This window comes from Malaclemys terrapin, chromosome 17 (genome assembly GCF_027887155.1).
Source record: "Malaclemys terrapin pileata isolate rMalTer1 chromosome 17, rMalTer1.hap1, whole genome shotgun sequence".
Lineage (NCBI taxonomy): Eukaryota > Metazoa > Chordata > Testudines > Emydidae > Malaclemys > Malaclemys terrapin.
The window spans coordinates 6,737,048-6,754,033 of record NC_071521.1 but is presented as its reverse complement, the minus strand read 5'-3'; the positions used below and the strand labels follow the sequence as shown (position 1 = coordinate 6,754,033).

At 49.0% G+C, this 16,986-nt stretch overlaps 1 protein-coding gene across 1 annotated transcript in view; it reads left to right on the top strand.

Moving 5' to 3' along the window:
- The window catches only part of NOTCH1 (notch receptor 1), an 83,436-nt gene extending 66,689 nt beyond the window's left edge, over positions 1-16,747 (top strand). The window contains exons 18-34 of the mRNA XM_054007445.1: positions 589-817; positions 1,898-2,099; positions 2,312-2,465; positions 2,913-3,097; positions 3,720-3,852; positions 4,772-5,029; positions 5,118-5,230; positions 6,219-6,790; positions 7,957-8,385; positions 9,251-9,399; positions 10,006-10,222; positions 10,526-10,616; positions 10,856-11,021; positions 11,830-12,125; positions 12,526-12,673; positions 12,789-12,886; positions 13,773-16,747. Coding sequence (XP_053863420.1) covers positions 589-817; positions 1,898-2,099; positions 2,312-2,465; positions 2,913-3,097; positions 3,720-3,852; positions 4,772-5,029; positions 5,118-5,230; positions 6,219-6,790; positions 7,957-8,385; positions 9,251-9,399; positions 10,006-10,222; positions 10,526-10,616; positions 10,856-11,021; positions 11,830-12,125; positions 12,526-12,673; positions 12,789-12,886; positions 13,773-15,209 — 4,877 coding nt within the window. The 3' untranslated portion in view covers positions 15,210-16,747. The remainder of the gene's footprint in view (positions 1-588; positions 818-1,897; positions 2,100-2,311; positions 2,466-2,912; positions 3,098-3,719; positions 3,853-4,771; positions 5,030-5,117; positions 5,231-6,218; positions 6,791-7,956; positions 8,386-9,250; positions 9,400-10,005; positions 10,223-10,525; positions 10,617-10,855; positions 11,022-11,829; positions 12,126-12,525; positions 12,674-12,788; positions 12,887-13,772) is intronic.
- Positions 16,748-16,986: the final 239 nt, after the last annotated feature.

Here is a 16,986-nt window from a genome sequence, read left to right as displayed (position 1 = left end):
GAATAAATGGAGGCTGCAATTGCAACAGTTTCCCCCCCCCCCCCAGGGGCATCTGGGATTCCCCTTTGCTTAGGGTGGGAAACAATGTTGCCCTTTTAATGCCACCAGTTGCACCTTGTGTGGTGTTTTTAAAGGTACCCTCGCCGTTGTCCAAAAGAGAATCGGAACTTTTGGACTGGCCCTGTACCCAGTGTCATCGTGTAGACCAGGGCAGAATGGGTGTGAATCAGAAATGGCAGCATTTCACGCCTGCTCTGCCCTGGCGCAGATGCCAACACCAGGGGCAGGGAATGGAGAATCAGGCTCTTTGTGCGTTCAGTGCCAGCTCCTGCCTTGTCCAGGGTCGGGCCAGGGCTGCCTTGCTCAGCTGCTTTGATGCCCCTGTGAGCGAATCGGCCGGCTGAGCTCCCAAACTGGAGATCGCTTCAATTTGGGCTGGGTTCTTTTCATGGCTGAACTGCCCCGTTTTCTCAGCGTGATCTGGCTGCTCGCAGGTGGCGGCATTAGGGGCTAATGCCCGGCTTCACTGCTGTGTTTGGGGCTGTGAACTGCTGTATCTTATTGCCACGTGACTGCCTCTTCTTTCAGATCCCTGCCATAACGGCGGCTCCTGCTCTGACAGCATCGACGCCTTCTTCTGCGACTGCCTGGCAGGCTTCCGGGGGCCCAAGTGCGAGGAGGACATCAACGAGTGCGCCAGCAACCCCTGCAAGAATGGGGCCAACTGCACGGATTGTGTCAACAGCTACACGTGCACCTGCCCCTCTGGCTTCAGCGGGATCCACTGTGAGAACAACACACCTGACTGCACAGAAAGGTAACCGGCCAGGGCGGGCGCTGTGTGGGATGCTGAACCCCTGGCTGCTGCCAGGGGGCGACGGTGCGCCCGGGAGTTGCTGTAATGCCCAGTATCCCAGCAGCCCCAAGGGGCTCACTCCATTGGCCAGTGGCATTGGGGGGGGGCCTTGTGAGGATGCTATGTTGGGGAAGGTCCATATCCTGTCTCCCCCGGGGAATCTCATCTCTGCTCTGGAGTTGCTTGAGGAGCCTGGTCTGGCAACTAATCTTGCCAAAGGGTGAAGGAAGGAATTAGTTCAGCTCCTATTGGCTTCAAAAAAAAAGCCCTCGTTGATTTCTGTGGAGCTGGATCAGGCCCCATAGGTCAGACCCTGAGGTCCTTGCTGTGCCGCCACTGAAGCCAATGAGCTGGTGTCTGAGGGCTTTACGATATGCAGCCCTCTCCCAGCCAAAACGCCCACATGCTTCTGCTGGAGTTGTGTTAAGGCACTGGACTGGGACTCTGGAGACCCGCATTCAATCCCTTGGGCAAGTTGCTTAGTGTCTCTGGGTTTCAGCAGTACAGTGGGGATGCTAGTATATCCCTGCCTCCCAGTAGGGCTGGGAGGGTTACTACGTTCAAGGATGTGACTGGCTCAGATAGAACCGTGAATAGGGCTATGTAGCTACCTTACACAAAGCTGGGAAATGAAGTTTGGGCCCAAACCATGTGGTGTTTGCTTCAGTCATTAAAATAGTGGATTTACATTGCAAGACCATAGATTTTTAAAAACCCCATGAACTCTCCTTACGTTAGGTGCTAGCTTGTGAGAGGTACAAGCCATGGGCTCTGCCATTTAGTGGTTGAACCAGAGGACTAACAGTCTGGACTCCTGGGTTCTGTTTCTAGCTCTGCCACTACACTAAAGTCTGACCTTGGGCAAGACACATAAGCTTTCTGAGCTTCAGTTTCCCCATCTGTGCACTTATCTCCTTCCCAGAGGGGTTTTGAGACTGAATCAGTTAATGTTTGTACAAGGGCTTTGAGATCCATGAATGGAGAATGCCATTACAATAGTCACTATTGTTTACTGGGAAGCAATGTTTGTTTTCCTTCCAGCTCCTGTTTTAATGGGGGAACCTGCGTCGACGGCATCAACACCTTCACCTGCGTGTGCCCACCTGGCTTCACGGGCAGCTACTGCGAGCATGACATCAACGAATGCGACTCCAAGCCATGCTTGAATGGGGGCACCTGCCAGGACAGCTACGGGACCTACAAGTGCACCTGTCCGCAGGGCTACACCGGCCTCAACTGTCAGGTAAAGAACAGTCAGCCCATCAATCACATGAGCCCGGATCCTCATGTAGCATCCTGGAAGGATTGCCAGTTTACACCAATGGAGGATCTGCCCTAGGTTCGCTGCAGCTCAGCAGCCCAGATCCAGAGGTCACCTTTCTCCCCTACTTGCTATGTCCTGCACAATCCTTTCCGTTCTCAAGCACAGTATGAACTTCCTTCTCCTCTCCCCAGAATCTGGTGCGCTGGTGCGACTCCTCTCCCTGCAAAAACGGAGGCAAGTGCTGGCAGACCAACAACCTGTACCGCTGCGAGTGCAACAGCGGGTGGACGGGCCTGTATTGTGATGTCCCCAGCGTATCCTGTGATGTGGCTGCAAAGCAGCAAGGTAACTTCTGCCCTTGCTGCTGTCTTCTGGGCAATAGCGCCCCGGGGCCTGTCAATTCATGGAGGTTTAGGGTCAGATTTCCAAGGAATGGCCAAACTCTATTTGGCACAGGGCCTGGGAAATGGGGAGAAAGGTGGCTGTACACCCTGACTCCTAGCACTGCTGGGGGCTAGTTCAGCCTCTGGCACAAGTTAAAGCAACCTCAGGGCTGCTGTGATTTACGACTCGGAACAGCTCCCAGTGGCTGCTGTCCTGGCCAGAGATCACCGGAGTGACACAAAGAAGCCAGAGCGAGGGCCAAGACCTGGCACTTCTAATAGTGCCCTATGGGGGTGCTTTTCTCAAAGAGCAGCCTCCCCTGTACAGGCCCATTTTGCACAAACATGCCCATGCATCGCTGGCCTTGCGTGTGCTTCACTGTGTGCTCCCGGCCTTGTGCTCTCCCAGGCGTCGACATGGTGCACCTGTGCAGGAACTCCGGCCTCTGCGTGGATACAGGCAACACGCACTTCTGCCGCTGCCAGGCTGGCTACACCGGCAGCTACTGCGAGGAGCAGGTGGACGAGTGCTCCCCGAACCCCTGCCAGAATGGAGCTACATGCACAGACTACCTGGGAGGCTACTCCTGTGAGGTACGCTGGCTGGCTGCCAGCACTCTGGGGGAGCACGTGGGGCTTAGCAGTTAGAGCAAAGAGCTGGGAGATGGGATGCTCGGGTTCTACTCCTGACTCTGCAACTTCGGACAAGACACTTCGCTTCTCTGTGCCTCACTCTTCTCCGTCTGTAAAGTGGGATTAACAGCATTGCCTGTGCATAACCCATTTGTGTTGGTAGCGTGCTTTGAGATCCATAGATGGCAGGAGCTTTGTAAGTGCTCATTATTTTCTCTCTCTCTCTCTCTTCTGTAAACAAAGTTGTCCAAACTTCTGCCAGACCATACTGCCTCATTGGCAACTGACTAGTTCCCTCTGGGCTGCCCCCGGTTTGCATAAAATGGAGTAGATTGCAGCTGCAATCTGCAATACTGAGGCCCGGGTATTGCTGGGGAGAGAGGGAAAGCAGTGTTTAGCCCATGCTTTGGACATCCTGGCCTTTAATCAGGGCTAGAATAGCCCCCACATGACCGCTGAAGGAAGAGATCAGGCACTCAGATACCTCAGTGATGGGAACAGTATAGGAACCTGAGATTAGAACTGAACAGGTTCATTATCAGAGTGAATGTAACTAATGGTTCCCCTTATTCCTCCCTTGCAGTGTGTTGCTGGCTATCACGGAGTTAACTGCTCAGAGGAGATCAATGAGTGCCTGTCTCACCCGTGCCAGAATGGAGGAACCTGCATCGATCTCATCAATACCTACAAATGCTCTTGCCCCAGAGGGACTCAAGGTAAATTAATGGGGAATACTTTTCTGAGTGCAGATATCCTTGATATGCGCTCATTAGCTCCTATGCAGAGCCGGCTTTAGGAAGTGCGGGGCCCGATTCGAACAGTTTTGACGGGGCCCCGGCAGGGATGACTGAAAATAAAAAAAAACACGTAAAAAAACATGTGGGGCTTGTTCTCACCGGGCGGCACTCGTAGTCTTCGGCGGTTTGTCCTTCACTCGCTCTGGGTCTTTGGTGGCACTGAAGGATCTGCTGCCGAAGACCCAGAGCGAGTGAAGGACCCGCCGCTGAAGTGCCGCCGAAGACCCGGAGCGCTGCCGGGTGAGTAAAAATTAAAAAGGAGCCTCTAGCCAGGGAAGGGATTCTCGGCCACTTGCCCCCACCCCGGTGGCCCCTCTTAGGCGCGGGGCCCGATTCGGGGGAATTGGTGGAATTGGCCTAAAGCCGGCCCTGCTCCTATGTACGCATGCTGGTCTTAAGGGCGGAAGCAGCTGCAGGATATTGGATTACAGTAGCTTGTTAGCCCAGCCATCAAGGAGCTCAAGTGGTCTTGTAACGCTGCTGGTCCCCTCCTGCCAGAGACTGGGTGCCCTCAACTCCCACTGAAATGGCTGGAGGGGAGGTTGGCAAGCAGCTACTCACGCTGCAGGGGGAGATGCTGTCTGACTGCCCTGTTACCAGTGCCTGCCATGCTGACCAGTACTGACTCATGGTTTCCTTGCACTCCCCCATCAATCTGTCTGTCTCCGTCTCTTGTCCTATACTTAGTTTGTAAGCCCCATATCTTTTGGTTCTGGGTTTGTGCAGCGCCCAGCACAATGGAGTCCTGGTCCATGACCAGAGCCCAGGGGCGCTAGGGTAAAACGAAAAATAAATCAGACTGAACATGGGCTGTTCCTCCCACCCCATCTGTCCCCAGGGGTGCACTGTGAAATCAACGTTGACGACTGCAGCCCCTTCTTTGATCCTGTCACTCTGGGGCCCAAGTGCTTTAACAACGGCAGATGCATAGACCGGGTGGGCGGCTACAGCTGCAACTGCCCACCTGGCTTCGTGGGGGAGCGCTGCGAGGGGGACGTCAACGAGTGCCTCTCCAACCCGTGTGATGCGCGGGGGACCCAGAACTGCGTGCAGCGCGTCAACGATTACAAGTGCGAGTGCAGGCAGGGGTATGCAGGTGAGTGAGCCTTTCCCAGCCAGCCCAGGAAGGACCCCAAGGCTGCTGGTAACACGTCACACTCACGGGTACCTCCTTCCCCCCACAGGCCGTCGCTGTGATACCGTGGTGGATGGCTGTAAGGGTAAACCCTGCAGGAACGGCGGAACGTGTGCAGTTGCTAGCAACACTGGCTGGGGCTTCATCTGTAAATGCCCTCCTGTACGTATCTAACTCCTTCCAGGTTTCACGCAACAGTTATGCTCCATGCTCATAGGAGGGCAAGCTAGGGGATCTAATAGTCCCATGCAGCCTGAAAATCTGAGTCCTAGTACATCATGTGGACCTCCAAACAAGTACACTGGAGGGAGCTCAGACCAAAGGGGCCAGGTTGTGAGCCCCTTATTCACAAATCCCACTGCAGTTAATGGGAGTCCTCATGGGACAGTAACTGCTCACAATCTGGCCCCATATGGTTAGGGGGCTGCCGGGAGTGATTAAAGCAAAGGGACTGTGGTAGCCAGGTGTGAGCGTGTGCAGGCCATGACCATGGCAGAGAGAGAGGAATTGGGGCAGGTGACCCAAAGCGGGAGAATGCCATCTATTACCCTACCCAGGAGCCAGAGGGGGATGTCAAGCAGAAAGAGGTTTTGGCTGAGTATCAAGAGAACAGTGCCTAGCAGGGTGATCTGCTAGGACTGTAGAAGAGGCTCACACTGGAGATGGTGGAAGCTCTGTTATATAGGCCATTTAAAGCTGGACTGGATGGAGCGCTAGCAAATATCCTATGGGGAAGAGACCTGCTTTGGTTGGAGGTGGATGATCGCATGGTAGAGGAGCGTATAGATTTTTTCCCCATGTTTAATTTCAAGGTAAATGTTAAGGCTGTACTTTGATTTATTATTTTTGATCATAGATGCCTGATTCCCAATTACTTTCAATGGGATTTAAGCACCTAACTCCCTTAGGCTGTAATTTACTAAAGAACGTTACAGTTATTGTTCCAGAGCTGCGGCCAGGCTGGCAATAACGATGATGAGAGAATTCAGTGTCTAACACAGAACTGGACACCAAACCAGCGTGCTAGGTCACTGCTCTTCAGCTTTCACTATCTCCCTATCAGTTGGTTCCTCCTGATCCACGCTTCACAAGGCTGATGGCGGCAACATCAGAGACACTAACTCTGCCTCCCTGGCTCTTGTCTCCCCAGGATTTTGACGGCGCCACTTGTGAAAACGACTCGCGCACCTGTGGGAACCTGCGCTGCCTGAACGGCGGCACCTGCATCTCCAGCCACATGAGCTCCAGGTGCATATGTGATCCTGCCTTCACGGGGCCAGACTGCCAGTACCCCATCAGCAGCCCTTGCCATTCAAACCAATGTTACAACGGGGGCACCTGTGAATACTTCAGTGATGCTCCCCCATATTTCCGGTGCAAATGCCCTGCAAATTTCAATGGCTTATACTGCCACATCCTGGATTTCGATTTCCCGGGAGGCATCGGCTGGGACATCCCCCCACACACAATTGAGGAGAAATGTGAGATACCCGATTGCGCGGGTTTCGCTGGCAACAAGATCTGCGATGCGAAGTGCAACAACCATTCCTGCGGCTGGGACGGAGGGGACTGTTCCCTCAACTTCAACGACCCCTGGAAGAACTGCTCCCAGTCGCTGGAGTGCTGGAAGTATTTCAACAACGAACGGTGCGACAAGCAGTGCAACAACTCCGGGTGTCTGTACGACGGCTTTGACTGCCAGAAGGTGGAAGGGCAATGCAAGTAAGCAACCTCCTCCCCATCCCTGTCCCTTCAAAGCCAGGGTCTTTCTGCTGATTATCGGAGGAACTTCTGCTGCTCGTTTTGCTTCTCCAGATGCTATTTCATATCTGGTGGGGTCAAATCCTGAGCAACCTCAACATCCACTGACTTCACTGGAAGTTGTAGGTGCTCACAACTTCCTGGGTTTGGCCCTTCTTTGACTCGATCGCCACCTTATGTAACACCCCTGTTGGCTCCTTTTCGGGCATCTCTGCTGATGGAGCATCCTGCATAGAAATTCACCACGTTGGTGAATTCTACTCTAGAGATAGCAGTGCCTTGTTGAGTTTGGCACTGTTAGTGCTTCGTGGGAGATCAGCAAGAAACCACCAGGATTCTATAGGAAGTGGTCCTCATGTTACCATGGGTGGGACTCGTAGACTTTAAAGTCAGAAGGGACCATCATGATCATCTAGTCTGACCTCCTGCCCATTGCAGGCCACAGAACCTCACCCACCCACTCCAGTAATGGACCCCTAATCTCTGGCTGAGTTACTGAAGTCCTCTAATCAAGATTTAAAGACTTCAAGTTACAGAGAATCCACCATTTACACTAGTTTAAACCTGCAAGTGACCCGTGCCCCATGCTGCAGAGGAAGGCGAAAACCCTCCAGGGTCTCTGCCAATCTGACCTGGGGGGAAATTCCCTCCCGACCCCAAATATGGCGATCAGTTGGATCCTGAGCATGTGGGCCAATACTGAAGCCATCCTTCTGGTGTGCTGCCAATGGCACAAACTTTCAGAAAGCCCCCAAATACTTGCTGGCATTTACTGAGCATTCGTTTGCAATAGTATGGATTTGATCTCAGGTTCCTGGACAAACTCTTTTGAGTAATTGTATTCTGCCTCTCTCAACTTCCCTGGGTCAAAGTCACTGTCTTCACATCCCACCCTAAATTGCTACCTACAGTTTAATAGCTGCTATGTTTCACCTCAGAAGTGGTTGCTTTTCAGTGTTGCATAAAGTGAGTCCCCTCATTATAAGGCAATTTAGGATGTCAGGGTGAGCAGTGCTGTTGTTACAGGACAGAAATCCTTGAAACTCCTACTGCTATCTTAGTAGATGGATAATAAGAGTGGCTGTTGGTGTAATTAATCCTTTTCCCTTTCTTTTCCTTCTCCCTAGTCCTCTGTATGACCAATACTGTAAAGATCACTTTTCAGACGGTCACTGCGACCAGGGGTGTAACAACGCTGAGTGTGAATGGGATGGTCTGGACTGTGCCAACAACATGCCTGAGAAACTTGCAGATGGCACTTTGGTAGTGGTGGTCCTGATAACCCCAGAGAACCTGAAGAACAACTCCTTCAACTTCCTCCGGGAGCTCAGCCGCGTCCTTCACACCAATGTGGTCTTCAAGAAGAACCCCAAGGGAGAGTACATGATCTTCCCATACTATGGCAATGAAGAGGAGCTGAAAAAGCACCACATCAAGAGGTCGACGGAGAACTGGTCGGACATGCCCAGCGCCGTCTTCAACACAATAAAGACGTCCCTCTCGTCGCGTGTCGGTGAAAGGCAGCGGAGAGAGCTGGATCAGATGGATATCAGAGGGTGAGGGGGCAGAGAAAAGGCTTTCATTGGACAGCAGTTATTGTGCCCTATTAATATTAATAATCCGCTCTAAGGAAAATGCAGCAGGACGGAGAATTTTACCTAGATGTTGGTTTTAAATATGAAGTGGAACCGAATTTCTTATGCAAAAGAAGTTGGGAAGGGGGTGTCAATGCTGACAGGTTTCTGGTTTGGAATTTATTTTTTTAAATAATGCTACAACTGACATGGCTAATGGAGTCCCATGTGTTGGCTAGGAGTCACTCTGCGGGGGGTGGGACTGGCAGTCAGAACTAGATTGGCTCTCGTTATTTTAGGAAGTCACTTAGTTAAGCCTCGGTTTCCTGACTGTAGAGGTCTGTTATGAGTCTCAGTTACTGCAAAGTTGTAAGGTGCTTTGAGACACTTGCTGAAAAGTGCTGTATAGCTACAAAGGGCCCGATTCTCCTCCTGCTCAGAGCAGTGGAAGTCAGGAGTCCCTCCACTAAAATCAGCGGAGAATACGATGGGGTAAAACTGGTGTGAGAAGAGATTCAGGCCCCAAGTAGTATTGTTATTTATTACCCTATCGTGTTTGTGTGACTTCTGTCGTTGCTAAGGAAAGACATTCCTGTGTTACTGAACAGCTGACAAATAGACTTGGAGCTAAATCCTACAGTCCTCACACAGGTAGAACTCCAATTGACATTAGCGAGAGCTGTGTCTAACTTAGGTCTGCAGGTTTGGCCCATGCATGAGTAAACAAGTCTGTTTCCACCATCTTAATCCACCCTGATGTGGGGTTATGGGGAGAACAGACATAGGTCTTGACTCTCCTTCAGTCTGATCATTGCTCTCTATTTCCATTTGCTCTTCTTCCATACAGATCCATCGTATACTTGGAAATCGACAACCGCCAGTGCATCCAATCCTCCTCGCAATGCTTTCAGAGCGCAACTGACGTGGCGGCTTTCCTGGGTGCCTTGGCCTCACTTGGTAACCTGAACATCCCCTACAAAATAGAAGCCGTTAAAAGTAAGTTTAGCTGGCAGCTGCTGGAGGGATTGAGACTGGAGGTGACTGAAACTTTCCAGCCCACATCCGTGATCCAATTATCAGCCAGCCGAGCTCAGAATGCTGTATCCAGAGACAGTTCGGCTTTAATAACCTTGAATCTTTTTGTGTTTTTTAAATCTAAATTAATAAACTAATTCTGTATTTTTTTTTATTTTGCTTAGTTCGGGTTTATTTCAAAATCATTACCGCTAAAAAAGGGGAAAAAAAACCCAACTCCAATCAATGAGTGACATGTGAGGAGCTGGAGTTTGTATCTTCGAAATCCCCCTGAATCCTTTTGTCTTAACAGCTCAATGAGAGCGCAGTGATTTGAAGTTTGCTAATCCTTTTCCTTAAAGGAGAAAAAAGTAAAGCTGTCTCCTGATGCAGCGGGCTTGTGCAGAGGAGAATTTGCCAATAGTTTGCAATTCTGATTAATAGCGTATAAAATGACCTTATTTTGGGGGATGATTTAGATCAGCCATAGGTACCTCTATTAACTAATTTCGCTTCATTTGTGCTCCATCACCAGTTTGATATGCAGCTTAATGTCTCACTTTCTCCATGCGCCCCACTCTTTTTTAGGTGAAACAGCTGAGCCCCAGAGGAACTCCCAGCTGTATCCTATGTATGTGGTGGTGGCTGCACTTGTCTTGCTTGCTTTCATTGGAGTGGGAGTAGTGGTATCTCGAAAGCGGCGCAGGGAGCATGGGCAGCTCTGGTTCCCAGAAGGCTTCAAAGTGACAGAGTCAAGCAAGAAGAAGCGACGAGAACCACTTGGGGAGGATTCCGTTGGACTGAAGTGAGTAATCTTACTGTTAACCTGTTAAATGCTGTGGCGTGCAGCTACTAACGGCAGGGCTACTCTAACGGAACCGTTCGAGCTCTCTCCTTTCGTGCTTGATACGCTCCAGCAGGGAAAAGGTTATAGAGTTCTCAGGGTTTTGCGAGGGGAGAACGATACCCTAGCTTTGTGGGGATTTTAATATTTTGTAAATTACCATGAATTTCTTCATTTAGTTTTGTGCATGGAAAGCATGTGATCCATTGCCTCTCTGTTTTTGCAGAAGAACTAATTACTTGAGTTTTTCTGTTTTTTTTAAAGACCCCTGAAAAATGCTTCTGATGGCACCTTGATGGATGACAACCAGAATGAATGGGGTGATGAAGAAACCTTGGACACTAAGAAGTTCAGGGTAAGCGAACAGTAACCTTGCGCTGTTTCATTAGGAAGGTGAACAGTGCTATGAGACATAACACAAGGGTTTGCTCTTAGGGCTCCAGACCACAACTTCTGAAGGCTCCTTTTCAACCTGCGTGTGATGGAAATGTAGCTTCGAGTCTCACTCAGCTTTTCATTTCAACCCGTTTTTTTTATAGCGTCTCTTGCCTTTTCCTTGAGATCTGACTTTCAGCTTCCTTTCTCCTTTCTCAGTTTGAGGAGCAGGCGATGCTGCCAGACGTGGACGACCAGACAGATCACAGGCAGTGGACTCAACAGCACCTAGATGCAGCCGACCTGCGCATCTCTTCCATGGCACCCACCCCACCGCAAGGTGAAATTGATGCAGATTGTATGGATGTCAACGTTCGAGGGCCTGGTAAGGGAGATTCCTTGCTCTGATGCTTGCATAATTTAATCTACAAACCTCATTCTCTTTCTACAATTGAGCAGTGCACGAATATCTATCTAGTCCCATTTCTAATGTGCCTATTGCTGTACTGCCATTTACACATCAGTCTTCATGTGACCTAACCCAGAAATGCCCCACCTAGAAGTCCTTCCATGTTGCATTGCTACTGTTTCATATGATTTAAGGAGATTTGCCTTTGTGGCATTTTGTTTTCCATAAATCTCTCCTTATTTAACCACAGAGAGGGAAGTGAGAGAATCAAAGAGGTGAGAGTTGGGGGAAAATACCCATTCAATCATGCCGTTCATCTGCCTGCCAGTGCAGGATTGATCCCTATAGGATGTTTACAAGTGTTTTCTTGTCTAGTCAGGTTTTAACTATCCCAAGCATCAGAGCTTCATCCACTTCCCTTGGGAGACTGTTCCACAGTCAAATAAGAAAAGCTTTTAAACTTCAGTACAGTGCAGCTGTATTCTGCATAGTGTCTTCCATGTAAACCGTGCCCTGAAGTGCTTTGGAGAGTTGAATCCAAAACCGCAGACAAAATAGGGAAGCCAGTGAGTGGTGAGAAGCGAAGCTACTGAATGAGGAATAAATTCAGACCTAAATCTGAGGAAGAGGGTTAGTTTCGGATGTTAGGAAGCAGATAGGAACCAGAGCTCGATGTGCCAGGAGAACAAGTAGCCCCGGCAAGTCAGAACGTCTCCCTGGAATCGCCTATCACAGAAGGGCAAAGAGTCCCTCTCTGTTCATGGGGTCGCTCTGTGTTTTCCAGACGGATTCACCCCGCTCATGATCGCTTCATGCAGTGGAGGAGGGCTGGAGACTGGCAACAGCGAAGAGGAGGAGGACGCTCCCGCTGTCATCTCGGATTTCATTTACCAAGGTGCCAGCCTGCACAACCAGACAGACCGAACCGGCGAGACGGCACTCCACCTGGCCGCCAGGTACTCTCGCTCCGATGCTGCCAAACGCCTGCTGGAGGCCAGTGCAGATGCAAACATCCAGGACAACATGGGCAGGACGCCCCTCCATGCAGCTGTCTCAGCTGATGCTCAAGGAGTCTTCCAGGTACATCAGTCTTAGCTAGCAACCTTTCCTACTGCGGTCCTTTCTCTACAGAGTAAGAGTACGAATTTTAGCATTTGCCCCAGCATTTAGTGCTGTGGAAAGGTACAATGATGTAAGCCTTGGCGACTTGAAGCCGCCTCTTTAGTGGCAGAGCAGGTACAGCATGGTGGCTGTGCAAGCCTCCCCAATGCTGCCCCGCTTATATGAGCCACCCCGGGCCTGCAGGGACCAACTCTAGGCACGAGAGAGGGAATTGAGCCTTCACAACACCTTCCAGACCTTGATCTCTCTGTAGCGGCTCCCAGCAAGAGGGCTGGTAGTTTTTGTTATGTGGACACCTCGCTGGAATATCCGCTGGCTTTCTCCTAACATTTCCATGCGTTCATCTCGTTGTGGGCAGATCCTGATTAGGAACAGAGCGACCGATTTGGATGCCCGCATGCACGATGGGACCACGCCGCTGATCTTGGCAGCTCGCTTGGCCGTGGAGGGCATGCTGGAGGATCTGATCAATTGCCACGCGGATGTCAATGCAGTGGATGACCTAGGTACGGCAGTCTTCTAAAACATGCACCGCTGTCTGAGGTGTTGTGGGCAGGGAATATTTGTTGTTGTTCTAACTGCTGACTAATGCGGGCGGTATATCGTCTTCTTCTTCCCTAGGCAAATCAGCACTGCACTGGGCAGCTGCTGTGAATAACGTAGAAGCCGCCATGGTGCTGCTGAAGAACGGTGCCAATAAAGACATGCAGAACAACAAGGTAGGGATCTACAGGGCTAGCAGATGCAAGGCAATTATTTTCCTTGTACAAGTCAATCCGAGGGTCATCTTTGCCTAAAATTCAACCCTGGCTGCCAGATGGTGAGCTCTGTACAGATGCCCCCCGGGTTATGCAAACCTGACCTACGCAAATCTGCACTTACGGAAAAAGTTCCGTAAACTAGAAATAGTTTGGGGTTTTTTTTTTTTGCATAATGGTTGGGTATACGTTTCCGACTTACGCAAGACTTTCCAAAACGGAACGCTTGCGTAAGTCAGGGAGCGTCTGCATCTGATTTTTACTCCAACTGAAGTTGATGGGAGTTGGCTTGAATACGGAGCCCAAGGGTTGGCCCCGTATGCAGTGTTAGTGACCTGTGCGCGGTTGGATTAGGAGGAAATAACAAGTGTTTGTTTGCTCACCTCATTGTGCCTTTGAGGTGAAGGTCACATGTGGTTAGTGGTTTAGTCTTGGATATGGATGAGGTCACTCGCAGAATTCAAACACCGAGGCATTCAGCAAGGTCTTGCCTCCAAAAAAAGGGGTAACAGAAAACTCCCCCAGCCTAGGGTTCAACCCAGTTCGGTGACTAGTCCAAGCCCAACTTTCCCATGAGTATTGTCCGCACTCTGCCTCCCAGCAGCCTTTCTCCTGAGCACTTGTGCCAGGGGAGAGAGAAGCTATGCACAGAAGTGAGACTCTGCCCCTTACCATTGCATGAAGTTGAACTCCAGGAACTTATGAACCTTGCCATTATTTGTGCAGCTGCCGAGATTCCTAATTAATAGCGATGTCTTCAAATCTAAAATCAAACCAGGATTGGGCCGGCCAGGGAAACCTGTTAGCGTTGGGGTTTTAAAACAAACTGTCTCCACTGTGTTTCTAGGAGGAGACACCATTGTTTCTTGCAGCCAGAGAAGGGAGCTACGAAACTGCCAAAGTCCTCCTGGATCACTTTGCGAACCGTGACATAACCGATCACATGGACCGGCTCCCCCGGGACATTGCGCAGGAACGCATGCACCATGACATTGTGCGGCTGCTGGACGAGTATAACCTGGTACGGAGCCCTCCACTGCATAATGGCCCGCTGGGGGCGCCCACCCTGTCTCCTCCGCTCTGCTCTCCCAACAGTTATATCGGCAACCTGAAACCCAACGTCCAAGGGAAGAAAGCTAGGAAGCCAAGTACCAAGGGCCTGAGCTGCAATAGCAAAGATTCCAAAGACATCAAAGCCAGGAGGAAAAAATCGCAGGATGGGAAAGGTTGCCTTCTAGATAGCTCTAGTGTGCTGTCACCAGTCGACTCCCTGGAGTCGCCCCATGGGTACCTGTCGGATGTTGCTTCTCCTCCACTGATGACATCTCCATTTCAGCAGTCCCCTTCCATGCCTCTGAATCACCTGCCAGGCATGCCTGATGCCCACATGAGTATCAACCATCTTAACATGGCGGGAAAGCAGGATATGGCAATGGGCAACTCCAGCAGGATGGCCTTCGATTCAGTGCCCCCGCGTCTCTCTCACCTTCCTGTATCCAGCCCCAGCACAGTCATGAGCAGTGCACCGATGAATTTCACTGTAGGCGGGGCTGCCAGTCTGAACGGGCAGTGCGACTGGCTAACAAGGCTGCAAAATGGGATGGTCCAGAACCAGTATAATCCAATGAGAAGCAACATCCAGCCCGGGGCTCACCAGCAAACCCAAGCCCTTCAACATGGCATGATGACCTCCCTGCACAATGGCATGCCCACCACTACTTTGTCACAGATGATGAGCTACCAGCCCATGCCTAATACAAGGCTGGCCTCCCAGCCACATCTGATGCAGGCCCCGCAGTTGCAACAGATCCAACAGCAGCAGAATTTACAGCAGCAGCTGCAACAGCAAAATCTGCAACAGCAGCAACATCACAATGCCAGCTCAAACCCCAATGCCCACATTAGCCAAAACTTCCTCAGTAACGAGCTAAACCAGTCAGACATGCAGCAGGTGAGCAGCACTACCATGACCGTGCACACTATTTTGCCTCAAGAGACCCAGATCCTATCAACGTCTCTACCCTCCTCCCTCACACAACCCATGACCACCACACAGTTTTTAACTCCACCCTCTCAACACAGTTACTCCTCCCCCTTGGACAATACACCCAATCACCAGCTTCAGGTGCCAGACCACCCTTTCTTAACACCTTCCCCGGAGTCACCGGACCAATGGTCAAGTTCGTCACCTCATTCCAACATATCTGATTGGTCAGAGGGGATCTCCAGCCCTCCCACGAGTATGCAGTCACAGATAGGACACATCCCAGAAGCCTTCAAGTAAAGAAGGTGTTTCAGAGACATTGACACAGTGGGACTTAGGATCATCTTTTAAAAACTTCTTCTAAGGACACTGGTTGTTTGGACTGAAGGATCCCTTTTTATATGTTTTTTATACAAATTAAGAACACAATGTTTAATCTTTTTTTAGTATTTATTTATGTACTTTTTATTTTACATGAAAACACTGCCTTTTTATTTATATGTTCTATTGTTAAGAACTCAAAATGAGACACTTCAGTTGTGCGCCAAGGAATTAAAACCTAGTAGATCTTTTATAGAAAATCCTTTTTTGTTTTTGGGGTGTTTTTTAATATGTTGACTTGATGGGGGGTGGGGGTTGTTTTTGTAAAGTTGTAAGCAAAGATTCGTGATTCTGAAATGCAATTTATTTATTGATTTTTTTTTTTTTTTTTTTTTTTTGCTTTCAAACCCAGAAAAAGTGGGAGGGGAAGGGGGGGAGAATTAGCTACAAATGTCACCCCTTGAAAAAATTATAAATTAAGCATGAATCGATTTTTGAAATGTACTTTAAAATGTTTTCTTGGGTGTTATCTGAGAGGACATTTTATGGTACTAGTCATGAATCTTTGTTTAAAATTTCAGTATTATATAGTTGTACATTTATCTTAATACATAGAAATTCTTGTTCTTTCTTTTTTTATATATATTTAAATGCTGTCTATATAAAAAAAATCAGGATTACAGACCTGTGATAGGTTCTAAGCTAAAAAAAAAAAAATAATCTACATAACGTTGCTGCCTAGAGAAACAACATTTGCCAAATCTGTTGAAAACCCATAGCTATGGAATCAATGCCGAAGAGTTTCTTGGGGTTTTTCTGCAATTGACTGAATAACAATTTAAACAATAAAAATGCTAGGATTTTAGAACCACATCCTTCTTTTAAGGGTGGCCTGTCCTACTGTAAAGGAGGCATTTGTCAATTACTGTAAACCAACTTGAATGAAAGTTAACAGAGCATTACAATGCCCAACCACAGTCTACTATCAATCCCTAACATCCAAGCTCTTTTTGAAATGTTAAACTTTTGGGTTTGCAACTTAACATGTCAGGTTTGGATGTAGCCCTGACCTATTCTACCATGAGTGCAGAAATTAGGAGACACAGACAGAAACTGGGCTGCTAAGCCCATGTTTTTAAATGTTGACATTTTATTCTCACTAGTTTGGAGTGACGCATCGGGTTTATATTGGTGCACACTCTTTTGTGGAGGTGGGGGGAAAACAACCATGTAAAATATAGTATAAGCCTGTGGCAGATTTAAGGTTTGTAAATAAGGTTTTTTTTAAAAGGTGGATTTTGTTTCAAAAATCTAAATGAACAAGTCTTAAGTACATCATGGTTATTAGAGGTGTCAGAATATTGCTCACTCATTGACTGCAAAAGGAAAGCGAACACTATGCATACCCACAGGACAGTCACTCACCTACAATGCAGTCAATCAAGGAAACCTAAGAAAAGGGAGAGGTTCCTGATCCCTTTTAGTTAGAAACCAAATATGATTTCAATTTCTCAAAAGCACAAGGCTTTCTGCAGTCCCTTGTGTGCTCATCTCTTAGTAAACACTTACGGAGCATCGATATTGTGACATCCCTAATACAAGTGATTTAAACATCATGTGGTGTTGTCTTCCTGTTTTATAAACTAGAATGTAGTTTACGAAAAAATCTTCTGTAATAAAGTTATCTACCTGCAAAGTTGTAGTTTGCAAAAATGATGTATTTTTTGGTTAACTGATTTGCAATAAAGGATGCTCA